General features: G+C 33.3%; 1 protein-coding gene and 1 long non-coding RNA gene across 2 annotated transcripts; both read right to left on the bottom strand.

Annotated features, from left to right (window-relative positions):
• Positions 1–610: 610 nt before the first annotated feature.
• LOC116013124 lies at positions 611–2,182 on the bottom strand. The gene is made up of 2 exons (XM_031252780.1): positions 1,140–2,182; positions 611–989 (listed from the first exon to the last, which is right to left on the bottom strand). Exons 1-2 carry the CDS (start codon positions 2,180–2,182, stop codon positions 611–613), a joined length of 1,422 nt encoding a protein of 473 aa, XP_031108640.1.
• Positions 2,183–15,988: 13,806 nt separating this feature from the next.
• LOC116011806 lies at positions 15,989–17,573 on the bottom strand. The gene is made up of 3 exons (XR_004097096.1): positions 17,436–17,573; positions 16,954–17,007; positions 15,989–16,277 (listed from the first exon to the last, which is right to left on the bottom strand). It is a non-coding gene; the product is annotated as an uncharacterized LOC116011806 (long non-coding RNA).
• Between the last annotated feature and the right edge of the window lie 693 nt (positions 17,574–18,266).

Raw genomic sequence — 18,266 nt, 5'->3', positions numbered from 1 at the left:
AAACTAGCTCCATAGGTAGCTCTATTGACCAAAATTTAGCTCTCAAAGACTTTGGCCGTGTAACTTGCTCCCAAGCTTCTTCCTTAGTAATAAAATGTAGCAAATAGGATTCGAACGCTTGACCATTAGATATATGCTCAAGTCTTTAACCATTTCTTCATTTCAGCTCATTCAATCATATCCATCAAATAAATATATTTGATCCTTCTTAGCATTGTATAGCGTATGGTGTAGAGATAGTGGATCTTGAACTTTTCTCGGCTTTGACCATTTGACTTAAACTTCCTCCATTGACCAAAATATTGACTTTGAGCCGTGATACTACTAGCTCCATTCCTTGCTCTCCAAAGCTCAAAATGTTTGCAATAGGATTCAAACTCGAGTCTTCTAGCAACAATAATTTGGCCTTGTCCATTGGATCATATACACTCATGTGTATAGTGGAAGCAAATGACTTACAAGAGTCATGACACAAAGAATTCTATAACACAATAATTCGAACCAAACTATTGTCATGACTTGCCTTTCGGGTCCAAACTCTACACTCTAAAAATAAAATAGGGGATTTTTAAAATTACAAATTGGCTCATCAAAACTATTACAATTTTATTCATAACAGGGGCACATAAGGATCATTAGATTTATGCAATTTGGGTTCATCCTTATTAGCATCATTATCAACATTCAAATTTTCAACTATTTCAACTTGTTTAGAAGTGGTATTTTCTTTAACAACATTTTCAATAACTCTACCACTTCTTAACACAGTCATAACCTTAGCTTCTTCAGGTTGGCTAGGCAACTTACCTGGCACATGGCCTTGTAGAGCTTCGGCAATTTGCCCCACTTGGACTTCCAACTTTCTCATGGAAGCTTCATTTCTGGCAAGTGAAGCCTCAGTTTTAGCAACTGATGTCTCTGTTCGTTGGAACCGTTGATCGTTTGCTTCTTGTTGCATTTGGAACCGCTGGTTATTTGCTTCTTGCTGTCTATTACAATTCTGTATGAAAATATCTAAAGAATCCTCCCAAGATGGTTTTTTCGGTTGAGGTGGAGCAATAGGTTGAAAATTATTCTAGTTATTATTCCAAGAAAAATTGGGATGGTTTTTCCAACCCGGATTATAAGAATTAGAATACGGGTCATTTCTAGGCCTTTGATTGAAACTATTCATAGAATACGGGTCATTTCTAGGCCTTTGATTGAAACTATTCATAGCATTGGCGTCATTTCTAGGCCTTTGATTGAAACTATTCATAGCATTGGCCTGTTCAAAATTCCTTTGATTGAAACTATTCATAGCATTGGCCTGTTCAAAATTATGAAGATTGAAACTATTCATAGCATTGGCCTGTTCAAAATTATGAATATCTTCGTCCACCATAGACGCATTGTTTTGCTTCATACTCATCATAGAATACATGCTTTTCACTTGTTTAGCTAACTCAGACACTTGAATTTCCAACCCAGCATTTGAATTAACTTCATACATACCTGGCGTCCGTCCCCTGACGCTCTTTTGTTGGGAGTTTGCCCCTAGCATTTCATACAATGCTAAGGTTTCCTCCGTAGTTTTTTCTCCCATGGCACCTCCAGCCGCATTGTCAACCATTGATTGGCTGGTTTGAGTCAAACCATCATAGAAAGTTTGATTTTGAAGCTCCAATGGGTAGCCATGGTGGGCGCATTGAATGAGCAACATGTTGAACCTTTCCCATGCCTCATAGAATGGTTCGCCTTCAGCTTGCGAAAAGGTCACAATTTTTCTTCTCAATTCAGCAGTTTTCGCATGGGAATAGAACTTACCAATAAACTTATTATACACCTCCGGCCATGTCCGAAGGGATCCAGGTGTAAGAGTCATGAACCATGTTTTTGCTGCATCTTTCAAGGTGTATGGGAAACACCTCATCCTTAGTGCATCCTCGGTCAAGTCATTCAACGGGAAGTGTTGGACTATCCCGTAGAAATCCCTGATAAAGGTAAGGGCATCTTCGCTTGCTGAACCGTGAAAAGACGGCAGCTGGTTGTAATGGACCGTCTTTAGCTCATAGTTCCTGGCTGCATCAGTAAGCACTATACAAGAGGGTGAACCTCCTACTTGGGGCCTACCGAAGTCTTTCATTAGCCTAGGGTTGGGTTGACGGTTTGGTTGAGGGTTGGCTTGAGGAAGTGCATCCATTGCTGCGGATGGTTCTTGTGGTTTAGGATTAGGATTTTCAAAAGCTAAAGGCTTTTTCTTTTTCTTTTTCTTATCAATGTTGTCGTCCAAAGGCAAAAGTGTAGGTTTTAAGGAACGACGACCTTGCATAAATTAGAAGAACAAATAAACTAACAAGCAAAATAAAATAAAAAAACAGGTAGAATGATTTAAAGCAAAATGGAAACAAAGAAACAAGTATTAAGTAACTATTTTTTTTTTGTTTTTTTTTTTTGAAAGCAAAATTAAGCAAAGGGAAAAAAACAAACTGCACAATAAATAATTCCCCGGCAACGGCGCCAAAAATTGATGGACAATTTTAAATAAATAAAGTCCTCGCAAGTGCACGAGTCAGTTGTAGTGATAGTGTGCAAAGACAAGGGTCGAACCCACAGGGAATTAATACGATGCAATTTAAACAAAGCAATTTAAAGACTTGAAATTAACTAACTTAATCATTTAAATTAATCAAAAGAGATATTAAAATTAACTAGATCAAACTAACAAATGATTTATAAAACAAAATAAATCAATAATCAAGACACAATATAAGCATGTAATTAAGTATTAACCATTGCAATTACCCAAAAATTGATGGACAATTTTAAATAAATAAAATCCTCGCAAGTGCACGAGTCAGTTGTAGTGATAGTGTGCAAAGGCAAGGGTCGAACCCACAGGGAATTAATATGATGCAATTTAAACAAAGCAATTTAAAGACTTGAAATTAACTAACTTAATCATTTAAATTAATCAAAAGAGATATTAAAATTAACTAGATCAAACTAACAAATGATTTATAAAACAAAATAAATCAATAATCAAGACACAATATAAGCATGTAATTAAGTATTAACCATTGCAATTACCACACTAATTGTAATTCAAGTAGCAGCACAATTCTAAACATAATAAAATACAATGGAATGTAAACCTCCACACAAAACAATTGCTAGCTACGTACGTAATTAGGAAAAGAAAGAAAGAAGGAACCAGAACTGTAAGGCTTAATTCTTTGATGTCGAAGCTGCTGAAGAAAATTCTCTCCACCGCCAAATTGAAGGTGGACTGCAAACTTGCTTGCGCCGAGACGTCGCCGACGAGAGTTCACAGCTGAACGGAGAAATATTCCGCTACGACCGGAAGAAAATCACTGTCGAATTACAAATGCTGTCCGAAGTTGAATTGGTGATAAAGAAAGAAAGTGACGAAGAACCACCACCCTCTCCTTCCTTCAATTGGCCTCCTTTTATAACGCCCAACCTCAACAGCTATTCAGAGTTCTTCTGCTATTCAACCGGATCTCCAGATGTCCGGATCGCTGGCGAAGTTATCGTTTGACTTCCGGGTTCTCTCGTTCTTTTGGTTCGTACGTTAACTAACAGAAGGGAAATAATAATAATAATAATAATAATAATAATAATAATAATAATAATAATAATAATAATAATATACTACTAATCATACTCTTACTAAATTATGATTAAGAATTTTTAGGCTGATAGAATTCAATTAATAAGCAAATTAAATAACAAAAACAACACCACAATTAAACATTATTATTAATAAAGCTAAATATAACAATAATAAATAAAAGTACATAAATAAATTAATCAATTAATTCAATTAACTATAAAAATATTATTAAAATAATAATAAAAATAAAGTTTATCAGCAATCAAAGTAAACAAAAACATATGACAACCTATTGCCCTCCCCGGCAACGGCGCCATTTTGACAACACTTGCGTGCATAGGGTGAAGTGTCAAAAGATATTTATATGATAAAACGGAAAGTCTGTGACTCCCCGAGTGTCGGTCTCGAAGGAGGGACGTGGAGGTGTGTCAAATGTTCGGGAGTTTACTTGAGTGGATCATGCATAGGATTTGAGTGTGGTGAAGGGTGGATTTGTGAGTGAGAATAGTTCATTTGGTTGATTTGAGTGCAAGAGAGTAGTAAAGTAAAAGTGGTTTTGTGAATATGTAAAAGGGGTAGGGATTGAATAGTGTTCATGAATATTGCATAGTGGAGTGTCTAAGGTCAAGGATTAGGATTGCTAGGATATTGTCTATTCAAGAGTATGTTGTCTTAGTCCTTTTCCACCTTTGTGTACTAAGGCTTCTTTGACTTAGGAGTGCCTTCAAGCATCCAAAGTTCTAAGAGGAATTTCATCAAACACTTTAGCTACACACTATCCTACTATTCTTAAGAAGTCCATAGGAACTATGATTGTGTCAAGCTTCAAATCCTAACTCTAATCAAAGACATGAAAGAGTCAAGAGCTCAATCTCTCATCTAGATTGGCCAAATCCAAACAAGATCTCATCAAAACAACAATCAATAGACAAGAATAGATAATCCATCAACACAAACTCATAGATCCAAGATATAGAAATAAGATCATCACACAAGCAATATTCAATCACACAATCCAAATCCCTAGACTAAACTAGCTACTCATAGTATGAAATTCAAGCAAAAGCTAATTTAATCCAAGAACAAGATAGCTAAAGTTATAGAAATGAAATAGAGATAACCTAGAGAGAAGAAGATCTTCAATCCAAGCTTGTTGTCTTGCTACAATGGAGATTGATCTAATTTAAAAAGCTAAGAAAAATGGAGAAAGCTCTCCAAAGGAAAAACTAAGAAAAGGAAAACTAAATTTCTGGGAACCTCCTTCTGAAAATTCATCAAAGGGGTTTAAATAGTCTCCGAAATGACAACCCTAGCTGAAATTCGCGCATCACTGTCTCCATGCCTCTCACACGCGTGTGAGCGTGCGTGGGAAGCTTCTGGAAAGTTTTCACGCCTGCTCACACACGTGTGGCCTTCCAGTTTGGTCCTCCGGGGCTCCGCTCTTGCCTGGTTTGCTCTTTAAGCTCAACTTTTGGTCCTATTTGCTCCCGGGGCTCCTGTTTTACTTCTTTTAAGCTAAAAGTAGCTTTTGTGCATCAGTTAGTGATTTTCAAGCATTTACGCACATAATTTACCAAGTAAGGATGCTATAGACGCGATAAAACACCCTAAAATGTGCCTGAAATAAGGGTATCTCGGAGTCTTATCAATGTATATAAACATAATGGTGAAGATATACTTTTTGCAAAGCAGCCATATGAGTTTAGATTAATTTACCCATTATTCAAATCTCAGCCTATCTATTTCCAAGCAGCTTAAGTCCTGAAGTTCTGGAGGGCCTCCTTGGATCAGGTTTGTGATATTTTTGTTTTCTATGGTTTTCATTACTGATGTAGGGATTGGCTCATAATTTGACTGTTAATGGTTAACGATATAATCTAGCACAATTTGTTCGGCTACCACTTTCATTGAGCTCTCCTATATATGATACTCCATAAGATGAATGATTTGTATAGCTGTATATGGTGCTTGTGACTGTCAATTTAAAATTGCTATGGTTGATTTAGAGTATTGATATATTATGGTTGATGGGACTGTAATATTCTGTGTGTATGTTCTTGTTATTATGTTGGATGCCAATAGAACTATAGAAGTAGAATCGTTGAGGTTTGATCTAAGTGTTAATGAAGTGGACATGAAAATTATAGTATTTTTGTTTAGAGGTTTGTTGTGTTTTATGGACTGGTTTAATTTTGTATATGATTCATTTTGCGGGAGAGAATTGGAAATGTCTAGGTAAGAAAGCTGCATCCGTGAAGGGGGCTTTAGGATTGACCTTCAGAGTGTTACTGGTGGTAAGTATTTCAGAGATGCAAATATTAATCCTCAGTTTCTACCACTGTAATAGAGGACCCATTTTTGGATTTTTCCCTTCTACAGATGTTCACTCTATCAATGGCTCTGAAGCTGAAAATGCACATAGACCTGGGAATTCATCTACTAGCCATTCTGCTCGTAGCTCTGTCAGTGGCAATACTAAATCTTTCATCCATCAGCATAGTTCAATGCATTCAAAAGATGTGCAGTCTCCTGCTTGCCTAAATATTTCCTCTATTAGGTATCATTGCTCATGAAGGGCAGTTTCATCAAAATAGCTAGCAGATATATTACTATGGTTATATGTTATGATTAGTTTCTTTGTCTTTAGTCTTTACAAAGTTGTATGAAACATTTCATTTTGGTAGTGATAATGAAGTCTTTTAATATATTGATTGAGTTTACTTTGATTGCATTATGATAATACAATATCTATAGTTACAACATATCATAATATTGATTAGTGAGTAAAAAAATGTATTACAAAAATTAATATTTAATGATAAATAACAATATATACAAAATTAGAAAAATAATATTTGACACTAAATTATAATTTTTAGTGACGGGAAAAATCTAATATGAGGAAAAATTTTGTTAGTAAATAGTAATATTAATGACGGGATTTTCCATCATTACAATAATATAATGAGAGGAAATTATACTAGTGAGTAATTGTATTAGTGATGGGATTTTTTGTCACAAAAAGAATGTTTTAGTGACAGTAAATACACCATCACTATATGCTTATTAATGATGGTATCATATCCCGTCATTATTTGTTTTTATCCTCGGAAGAAATAACGACGGGTGGCGACGGTAAATTTCCCGTCATTAAAAGTCTTTTATGATGGTTTTTGATTTTTTTGTGACGGTTTTACCTCTCATTACTGAACAATTTTCTTGTAATGCTATCATATAGAAAATTTTTGATAATCAAACTTTTATCAGAGTCATTATACTTACGTCATTTCTTGTTATTAATATGTCATCTACATATAATACAAGAAATGTAATAGTACTCCCACTGACCATTTTATACACATGGATCATCAATGTTTTCACAGTATAGTCAAACAATTTGACTACCTTATCAAAACAGATGTTCCATATTCTAAAATCGATATATGATATCGCCTCTTTGTAAATGATAGGATTGTCACTAGACACATCATCTCCAATTGCAAAGACACTCTCTATGTCATGAAGACAACTATAATATGTCTAATGAACAAATATGTCTAACACTTCTCCAAAGAGGAGGCATAACCTTTTGTTCATATTGCATAGATTCTTAAATTTGATTAGGTTAGGAAGATTTATTAACAAACTCTTTATCAAGTTATATCTTTCTACCTTTTTCAGATCTTGTTTCGAATTTGTCTATTTTAGGCTTTTGATATAAGTCGTGTAACCCCAAATCTTAGCATACTTAAGATGGGGTGTCCCATATCTCATATGGTGTCTTACGAAAAGACTTAGATGAAACTCCATGATCTAAAATTCATTTCATCAAATGGATCACATGGATACATTACTATGTATTAAATGCTCATTTATACTATCATTAATCATATTTAAGCGATAAATACCATTTAATAATGTTCTAATGCCATCACATTTATTATTAAAATAAATGCAATAAACATTATTCCGAAAAGAAAAATTCATAATTATTCTTAACTGTAATGGAAATAATGTTTTAAATACTAGAATTACATAAATAGTATTTTAAAAACATGATTAAATGAAAACTGAATAGATAAATCTCCAACAACTAATGCAGCAACTCTTGCTTCATTTTCCATCCTTAGAGAAATCTCATCTTCAGTCAACTCTCTACTTCTTCTCAGATCCTGCAACGATACACAACCATGTGAAGTTGCTTCTGAGTATATTACCAAAGAAGTAGTTATTTAGACCAGTTAAAAATTAGTCTCTTTAATGAGCATACATTCTGAAGGTTTGTCATTGTCCCTGACCTTCAAAGACTTTAGGTATTCTGTGCAATTTCCTTTCCAATGCCCTTCTTTGTTGCAATGGAAACACTTTCCTTTACTTGCAACCTTCCCTTTAGTTTTGGTCACTCCTCTAGTTGGTTTCACTTTAGAAACCTTCTTGTTCTTTCTCTTCTTTTTTGACTTAGAAGAGGCCAAAAGAACAGTACCAGTGTTCATACCCTTCATTGTAGTATGAGCAGTGCACAACATATTGTGCAGATCAGATTTGGAACAATGGAGCTTGTTCATGTGGAAATTCATTATGAAAGGCCCAAAAGAATCTGGAAGAGACTGTAGAATTAAGTATACTTCAAGCTCAAAGTCAAGGAAGATATTTAATTCTTCCAATCTCTCCAATAAGCCAATCATATTTAGGACATGATCTCCTACATTTCCTCCTTCTTGTAGTTTTGCTCGAAATAAGGCCTTAGTAACCTCATAACGTGCAATCCTACTGTGCTCACCGTACAACTCTTGTAGGTGATTGACCATAGATTTTGCATCAGGCATCTTTTCATGCTGACATTGTAACTCATTGGTCATAGAGGCAAGGACATAACTTTTAGCTCTCAGATCATCATCCTTCCACTTATCAAACGATGCAACCTCAGCATTATAAACATCAAGCTGATCAACATCAGCATCATCTGGTATGATACCAATCAATGGAGGATCTTGGTCCAAAACATAACCGATCTTCTCCAAATTGAGAACGATTCTCAAATTTCGGAGCCAATCAGTGAAATTTGGTCCAGTAAGTTTGTTTTCTTCGAGTATTTTTGACAAAGGGTTTAAAGCCATTTCAAAATAACTACAAAAAATAACATTAATTATTAGACACAATTCTTTATTAAACTATTTGATTTTCGATTATATAATCAAATAGTACCTCCCACTAAATTTTTCGAATCCTGCACTTCCCTAAGCAAGAAACGGAAATCCCATTGGAAGATTTCTAATGGGTAATCGAGGTCTTACAAATTTATCTCATTAATTCCTCACCTTAAGGGGCATCTTGGAATTTGAAAAATTTGTAAGTGGCCAACTCTTGCCAATACATCTCATGCATGATTCAATTTTACTAAACTTGGGCTCCATGGCCCATTGAACCTCACCTTAAGGGGCATCTTAGCCCAATGTACTCAGTTAAGTCAAACCCACCATCCTAGTAACAAGTAGAGTTGAACCTTGACTTTTCTCACCTTTAGTGGTTTCTTGAAAAGCAAAGTTTCTAAGTGCTACCACATCACATGTTTAAAATAAGAAAAACAAAATATTTTAAAATAACACGTTGCCCCTATGTTGGCATAGCCGACACCGTGCTAAGAAAAATATTTGATTTCTTACGATGGTGGAGAGCCACGATTAGGTAATCTCAACTCTTGAGGCCTAAGCGTTTACAACTTAATATTTTAATAAAGAGAAGATTTTAAGAATTATTAAATTTCACTTTACTCATGCAACAGTTTCACATATATCACATATATAAAGTGCATGAAAAGTAAACTCGAAATCGGTCATGGACTTCTAAATGGTCAAAATTGAGCCAACAAATTTTGACCGTGCACAGTGAATAGTGAAAAATTAAAATCCTATCTATTACATGTAAGCTTCCATCATACATTTGCAAGTCTTCAACTCTTGAAGTCTTCGGGTCTTCAACTCTTGAAGTCTTTGGGATCTTTGTACATACATTTTCTATCTACCAGAAAAGGAGTACATATTTCGGGAATGGATTTACATTACAATAATAGATAAGAGGCACGCAGACCCCAATTTTAATTAATCACCAAAAACGATGCAAAACCCAAAATAAATCACATTCATTCAACGGGTCATAAGTCCATGACCAAATCGACATGCTAAGCAATCCATACATAGCATAAAATAAAAATACATTAATTTGTGGCTTTATAAGATATAATCCAATTATACCATAAAAACTTGGGTCAATTTAAAATAAACTTTATATGGAAACAAATTTCCATATAACAAAACAAAACTTTTCATTAATTAATTAATTTCATACCAAAATCAAATTTGCATGAAATCAATCAATTACTATTATAATTTTATTTTAAATTAAACACTTTAATCTAAAATCTAAAATATTATAATCATGGAAACTTAACTAAATAGTATTCAATTATCACATAAAGAATCACTATTTAAGGAGAAAAATAAATATTTCAAGATTATAACAATATAATTATTAGTACCATAAAAATCATATTTTAAACAGTAACAATAATATATTATCATCTAATCTTTCAAAATATTAATTTTTCAAATCTAGAAAATAATCATTATGATAATAATTAATACTAGCAAAATATCTCATATTTTAATTAGTAGTAATTAATTTCAAATTATCAAAATAGAAATTTTTCAAATATGATAATAATTAATATCACCAAAAAATCTAATATTTAATTTGGTAATATAATTCTAATTATCATATTTAGAAAATTTTCAAATATGATAACAATTAATATCACCAAGAAAAAATCTAATATTTAATTTGGTAATATAATTCTAATTATCATATATGAATTTTCAAATATAATGCTTCCTTCATTATCAAATAAGGTAATTATATTTAAAAATTTGGTAATATTATTTTCTAAATTAAAACTTGCGTAAAAATAGCCATGGATTCCGGCGATCCTTCCCGGCCAATAACGCCGTCCACCTCCACTGCATCTCTGACCAGCAGCCTATAGCCGGCCACAACAGCTTCGCTTGGACCTCCCTGTATCGTCTCCTTCCATCAGCCACATCGCCGGCCGCGCGCAATCGTTACTGGACTCTCGGGCGATGAACAATTCATCAATATCTCCAGGAACAACGTCGCGAAGCCGCCTGGACTGCCAACTTCTTCAATCCGACCTTCTGCGTCTCGCATTCTCCAAATCAACAGTTGAGAGAAAACGAATCGGAGACGAGGAAGTCGAACAGAGATGGTGAAGACGATCGGAATCGCAAAACGTAAAAACTTGCGTTTTCGTAAAAGGGAAAAAAACTTTTTTTTTTTAAAATTTTAATATATATCATATATATATTATAAAATTACGCAAGTTTCATGAAAAAGGGAAAACAACTTTTTGTTTTATTTAATATATATCTTATATATATTAAAAATCATATAATAATCAAATTATTATATTATTAAATTAACATAGGCGTGCTTTGGCAGAATCAAAACCGTCCAATCGTCCGGCCTCTAATCTGTCCACCGGTCGGGCACGTGAGAACTCCCAAAGATTTCTACGTGAAAACTCTTTTCCTGACTAATCTCTGTCTTATTTCTCTCTTAGTTCAGAAGTAGGGCAAGGCTTATATATATATATAGCCTGGTTTGGGCCCAAAGGTGCTAGCCTTAAAAGCTCAAAACTACACAATATTGAATTAATCCATTAATCAATTATTAATGTATTAAGTCAATATCGATAACTCTTTATCGATTTCTTTTAAAGTTCTCAGCATTACCACGAACCATTAAGGTGTGACTTTCTAGGTTCATAGTCAAACTAGCAACGAGTAATATTTAATAACTCATTATTAAATAACTCGTAAGTCATAAGTGACACCTAGCAGTATGTCATGACTACCTAGTTAACAATGAATATATTTTATAATATATTATAATGAACCTTTCCGTTACAAATATCATGCAACATTCCTTCCACACAACACTTGTTCCGAACCAGGTAAAGGTCATGGTCAAACTTGGTCAAACCCATAAACCCGGTCAATATGTCTATTCAATATTCTTAACCTGAAGTCCAACTTCATTGTACTCTGGCCAGAGATTCTCGTTGTATGATTATTGAATAGACTGGAACATCCTTGTTACCTCAAGGCGGTGGGGTGGATCCTCTATTGAACGCACACATGTCTCCGTACAATACTGAACTAGGCCACCAAGTACACTTATAGTCCCATAAGGAACAAAAGACGCATACTGGCAAAAACTAGTCCACCATATGTACGAGACAACCATGTCGTCTCAAATCAAAGGATTATTGCATACTTGTAACATACAACATACCGATGACACGTAGGTAAACACCATGCAGTACGTTGTAGTCAGTCAATGTTCAATGACTTATTCTCTAACAACCATCCACATGTCCACTCTCTGTATCTCATACAGAATGGCATGAGACTCACCATAAGAAGAACAATGTGCTAGTGTTATCGGAATTCTAATGCCCAATTAGAATTCCTATTACTAGGAACATTTTTACAAGACTTCATTTATTAATTCTTCATCACTCATATTCTTAACTCTTAAGAATGAAGAATTAAGAAGATTGTACGGAATAATATCTAATACTATTTAAGCCAAAATAAAATAAATAAAACAATTATTTATTATATTTATTTAATAAGAAATTAATGTCCACAACAATAAATGTTGGCTCCTAAGACATACATGTCTAACAGAATCCCTCCAGCCGTAACTTCAATCGTTGCCCAAGTGCATCCTAAATGACACGTTGTATAAGGCAATACAATTTGAAAGCGTGTGCATTTGTTTGTTTTGGGAAAGACAGCAAATATAAAAATAATGCCCTATTGAGCTTTGAATATTGCCATATGGCATACACCGTGTAGATCGAGCAATACAGCCAGAAAGTGAGATTGATCTTATCAATATTTATTTACAAAGAGGATGTATGATTAGTGACTTTCACGCATGAGCTTCCTCAGATATTATTTGACCGATACCTGGCGGAGTCAAAAATTTCATTCAGTGTGAATAAAAAATTAAAACAAATAAGATATTTTAAAAGAAAAAATTAATCAAGTAGAAAATTTTGATCTCTTGACTTTAACCACAACACATACATACTTAACCATCTATGTTACTTCATCTTTAAGTAATTTATATATATCTATATTATTTACTTATATCTAAACATTTACCATATATATACAATGATCCTCTATATAACGGATGAGATAGGGTGGCAAAGGGGGGCAACTGCCCGCATTCTGGATCCGTCCATGGAGTCATGGATGGATATCTAGGTTGATAGGTTTTTGAACTGGTAAAAAATGGATTGAAGAGAAATTTGGATTTTTTTAGTCGGTATAAATTGTACATATGAGTTGTATTTAGGGTGTTAATAAAAGGATTAAGATAATGAGTTTTTCTTTTGGGTCAGATCACGATGTGTCTTGAACAGGTCCTAACTATAGGAGGCATTTTAAGTCCATAGTGCTGGCCAAATTGTGTTTCCATACTTAGAGGGGTTCAAACTCCCAATTTCTCTTAAGAGACAAGAGTGCATAGTCACTCACGTCAACTAAGCTAGTTACACTCATGATTCTTTACAAAGTAGTTTCTATTTTATACTGTGAGTTCGATTTTATGATTACTCATTTGGAATGGTAACAAAGATTTCATCATATACTTACTTATTATAAAGTTTTTAACAATTCATTTTTTTAAAAAAAATTGAAGTGGAATCTTTCAAAAAAAAAAAATTGAAGTGGAAAATCTAAGAATAATGTTACTAATATAAACAATCCTCAAGAATACCGACAACTCTATTTTGTTAGTTCACGATACACACGGTCACATAATATATTAAGAAATTAGAATAGGTCAATTCAACAAAATATCCTTCCGTTTTTCACTTAGCTTATTTTGCAAATTAAACCAAATGTGATGTCAATATAATTTTATATTCTTTGAAAAAAAATTCTACATAAGTAAACATTCGAAGGCACACGTCTCAAATTAAGCATTGAGCAAGAAGTAATGAGTGTAAAAGATGAATCATATCTTTGAAGTACTTTTATCCATTTTTCAAAAATATATTTTTCATTTGCAAAGGCAATTTAATCACAATAATGTATAGTATTTTCATTTTTAAGCTATAAATTGTTATGATTTCTAACTTGAAGAATGACTACCAAGGACCTTGTGGTCCAGTGTCATCAAACCCTTCCCTTTATACGGGAGGTGGTGGGTTCGAGTCGACTTATGACTAAGTCATAAAAGAAAGTTAGGCCTATAATGAGTAGAAAAAATGATACTGCTGCATTCTAATAGAGTTAGTGGTATTCAAAAAACTTGATGTGAAAAAATGATACTGCATTCTAAAAACTTGATGTGAAAAAATAAAACTTGATGTATGACTTAAATGACGGTCAGATTATTAAATCAAATGGATGATTCAGATTGTTTAGATTTATATTTTTCCTTGAGATTTCCTAATTTATCTTTAATTATATGATTATCCGTTAAATTTTCCGTTAAATATTATCTTTTCCGTTAACTTTTAACTTACCCATTAATTTCTATAAGTATGGTCTAAGGTTCGAACCTCATCCCAATCAAAGTTGGTATAATTGTTGAACATATACTACGAATATGTTATACTATATTATTCAAAAGTAAGCATCCCACTTTTTTTTTTGAAAGCAAAGCAACCATGCAAAAACGCACAAATAGAATCAGGAGGGACAAAGTACCAGTACATAGTTTCTAAATGATTAAAAGCCATAGTGGCGAGAGTATGAGCACTAATGTTTGCCAATCTAGAAATCAACCTAACGTGGCACTGACTAAACGTGGACATAGCAGCTTTGCAAGCATCAATAGCAAACCCCGCATAAGACCGGAAAGCAGAGCGCACCGCTGTTAGACCGCTTTGGAGCTGTGAACAGTCCGTATGTAGGCGAACGTGTAGCACTCCTTTGCGCCGTAGCCATGACAAAACCTCCTTGCACGCGAGAGCCTCCGCCATCAAAGGTGAGAAGCAGTCTGGTAATCGCCCCGCGCAAGCCGCAATGAACTCCCCATCGTGTGACAGCAGCACAACTCCGAAAGGGGCCTTCATAGAACTGACGTGATAACCTGCATCGACATAACACCTGTGCGGGTGTTGCGGCGCTACTACAGTGTCGGCATGAACAGTATCCCACTTTATTACTCTTATTAAATTAAATAAATTAGTAGTTACAACAAAAAAAAAATAATGCATATGCATATCTTTAATTTATAATTCGATGTATACAATGCCTTTATTCAAAAAAAAATATTCATTATAAAAATTTTAAAAAAAGATATAATTTCATTAGTTATATTGTCTATATTTTCTACAATACAAAGATTGATTACCTTCAAATTTATTAATTAACTATATTTACTACATTGTTCATTTTTTTTACACTATATTGAAATTAAATATCAAAGTTATACTAAAAAAATAATGTTACATATTTATTTACCAAGTATTATGTTAATAACATGGAAAACAATTTTAAAAAAATTTATCCAATCATATTAGCTACTTAGAGATGATTTGTTGACAAAGAAGACATTCAAATAACCCAATAAATTGATTTAAAACTCATTATTAAAAATGTCAATATAGGGCAATCGAACATTGTGACACACTTGATACATTGAAAAGATGTTGAGACTACAACATTGTTGGAATCAATCTTTCAAATTTAGAAAAAAAAAAGAAATTTGAAAAATAACTACCGTTGCAACATTCATTAATATAATCTTGTATGTAAAATATACTTATTGTGCATTCTTTAAATATATTAGAACTAATATAAATTTATAATTCATTCATTTTCTACAATCAACCTGTTTGGATTAAAGGCAAAATCAACATCAATCTTGACAATAAAAATAATTGATATATAGGATTGGACATTATCTCATTCGCGCAATCCGCGTGAAAAACTAGTTTAATATATAAACATAAATGTGCAATTCAATTATCAGTTTAGGCTTATAATTGAGATGAAATTACATGCTTCAATTTGTTATCAAAGTCAGCCCCATGCCAAAGGTCATGTGTCTGAATCTTCGCGTCACTCAATAAAAAAGAGACTATAGTCCATAATTATTGAAATGGAGCACATGCTTCAATTACTATTATCTCATAAAACACACAAATATTATGATGAATAAAATAGAATTTAAAAAATTCGTCCAAATTTAGGGATAAGGGATCACCTGTCACGCCCCAAATATTAGCGTAACCCGGCCGTATTAGTAGGACAAAAAAACAAAAAAAAATCGCTATAATACGAAGCCTGCTAAACAAAATATCATCCATAATATAACCTAAACAACTGCTTGATCTTAAAGTTTCTTCTCCCAAAGATTGCTTAATAGGAAGTATAATATATACATTTAAGCGTAGAGACATGGTCTAAAATCTATAACAAGGAATCCAAGGTCCACTATGGAGGTTGATCTCCACAAAAAGATTAGGAGTCCCCATCTAACACAAGGCACTAGACTAATATCCTAGAGCCTTTAATCCCAAAAAATGACCTCCCTTGTCTTAACCTCGATCAACAACCTATTCGGAAAACATGAAACACACGAGTGAGTTCAAAAGCTTAATAATCATATGACACTTCTCTACCAAATCAAGTATAGAGAATAAAGAGGACCACAAATAGATAAGATAACATAAGATGTAAAGTAAATTGAATATTAAAAGCTTTAGCATTCAAATACAATTTACTCGCATATGAGTATCAATTCTAGAGTTCTCCTTCAAGTCATAAATCATAGTTCGATGCTCAAATAACATAAATAAAATAAATATAAATAAAGATACTACATACCTACCTCCCCGTTTTACTTGAGAACTATTTTATACTCATAGTACGAGCCAAGATCAATTTAGAAAAATTGATTTAGTCAAAGGTAGCAATTCTACCAATTAAAATCAAGGGAATGTTCCAAATCAAGGGTGGCAAGCTAGACCACCAATGGGGAATCAATGGAACATTCCAAGTCAAAGACAAGGGTGGTTAGACCACCAATATGATTAATACACTTGAATATATATATACACACCATGATCAACCTTAAAACATATATATCAAGTTCTCAAATTTTCATTAGTAATGTACTAATACTTTACCATATAACTCATGCCCATATTCAAGAATAGCTTCAATATTTTGCAATCGCTTAGGATATGGTATATAAGTTACAATGAGTAAGTAAGTACCAAGTTTCCTTACCTTAGTAAGCTTTTAAGCATAGAAATCCCTTTACGCACTAACCTTCACGGTCACCTATCAAATACATACACCATTATAACTTACTAATATTCCAAATATTTACACATTCTTCTTGTAATTTATAAACAATCATGTTTTCCCAACACCAAGCAACAACCCAAAAATATAGATAAAGGAGCCTAAAATCTCTATTACCCTTCTTGAAACAAGTACTACCAAAAGCTTAACAAGCTAGGAAGATTTAGCTCATTAAGGAGAAAATCAGCCCATAATATGGGTAATAAAGCATAGATTTGTAAGGGAAATGAAATAATAAAATAGGACATCATCTTACTAAAGTAATCACAAAACCCACTTTTAAAAAATGACAATCTAGATTTTTTCACTAGCACAAATTCTCATCCTGAGCTTCGAACTACACAGCAACATTAACAGGGAAGCTAGGTTTTTTCTTCTTTAACATCAAAATCTAAATTATTTACCTTGATTGTCTTGTTGAGCACTGAATCCAACCCTTCTCTGTTTTCCCCCTTGCTACGTAAGTCCACAGGAACCCTAAATGAGATGTGTCTCCCCCCTTTCTTCTCTATTAAGTTTCAAGAAACTAATGTGATCTCTTTTTCCTCCTATTGGACTTCTTAAGCTTAGAGATAATACAATTTTTATTGGTCCCAAAGAAAGACTAAGCCCAAACAACACTTAACCAATTAAATTATAATTTGGGCCTAGGAAGAATAGTACTTAAAACAACTTGTTAGACTATTATTATTATTATTATTTTTTATATTTGAAAATATGTCATTACATCACCATGGTCCTCCTCCAAAATCTAAGCGAAGACCACTACAAGTGAATTTGCAAATAAAAAAAAAAAATTAGAATGCCATTGCATCATGCATTTTTTTTTTTTGAGTTATACTATACACACTGTCAAATTATACTCTCCCACTTTTACTTCATGATATGGAAAACAAGGATTGAATATTTTATTATGTGAGTCCCAAGAAAAATACCTACATCAAATATTTGTGTGAGAGAGTAAAAACTAGGAGCAAGAAATAGGAGTCGATGTAATAATTTCCTTTTTTTTCTATTTAAATTATGTACACTGAATATTTCACGTATGTAATCCAAAGTGATATGAAGATCAAACATAGTTATGGCAATGGGTCAAGGATAGATCAAGGCTACATCCACCACTCAATCCACTCTTATATTTTTTTATCTACCTTTACCCTCGACCCGCATTGAGTGGATTTTATCAAAACTCACCACACCCCACCAAATGCAGGTATCCACTATGGGTCGCTTAT

The sequence above is a fragment of the Ipomoea triloba genome, chromosome 3, assembly GCF_003576645.1.
Source record: "Ipomoea triloba cultivar NCNSP0323 chromosome 3, ASM357664v1".
NCBI classification, from domain to species: Eukaryota; Viridiplantae; Streptophyta; class Magnoliopsida; order Solanales; family Convolvulaceae; genus Ipomoea; species Ipomoea triloba.
This window is presented reverse-complemented; position numbering and strand designations above follow the sequence as displayed.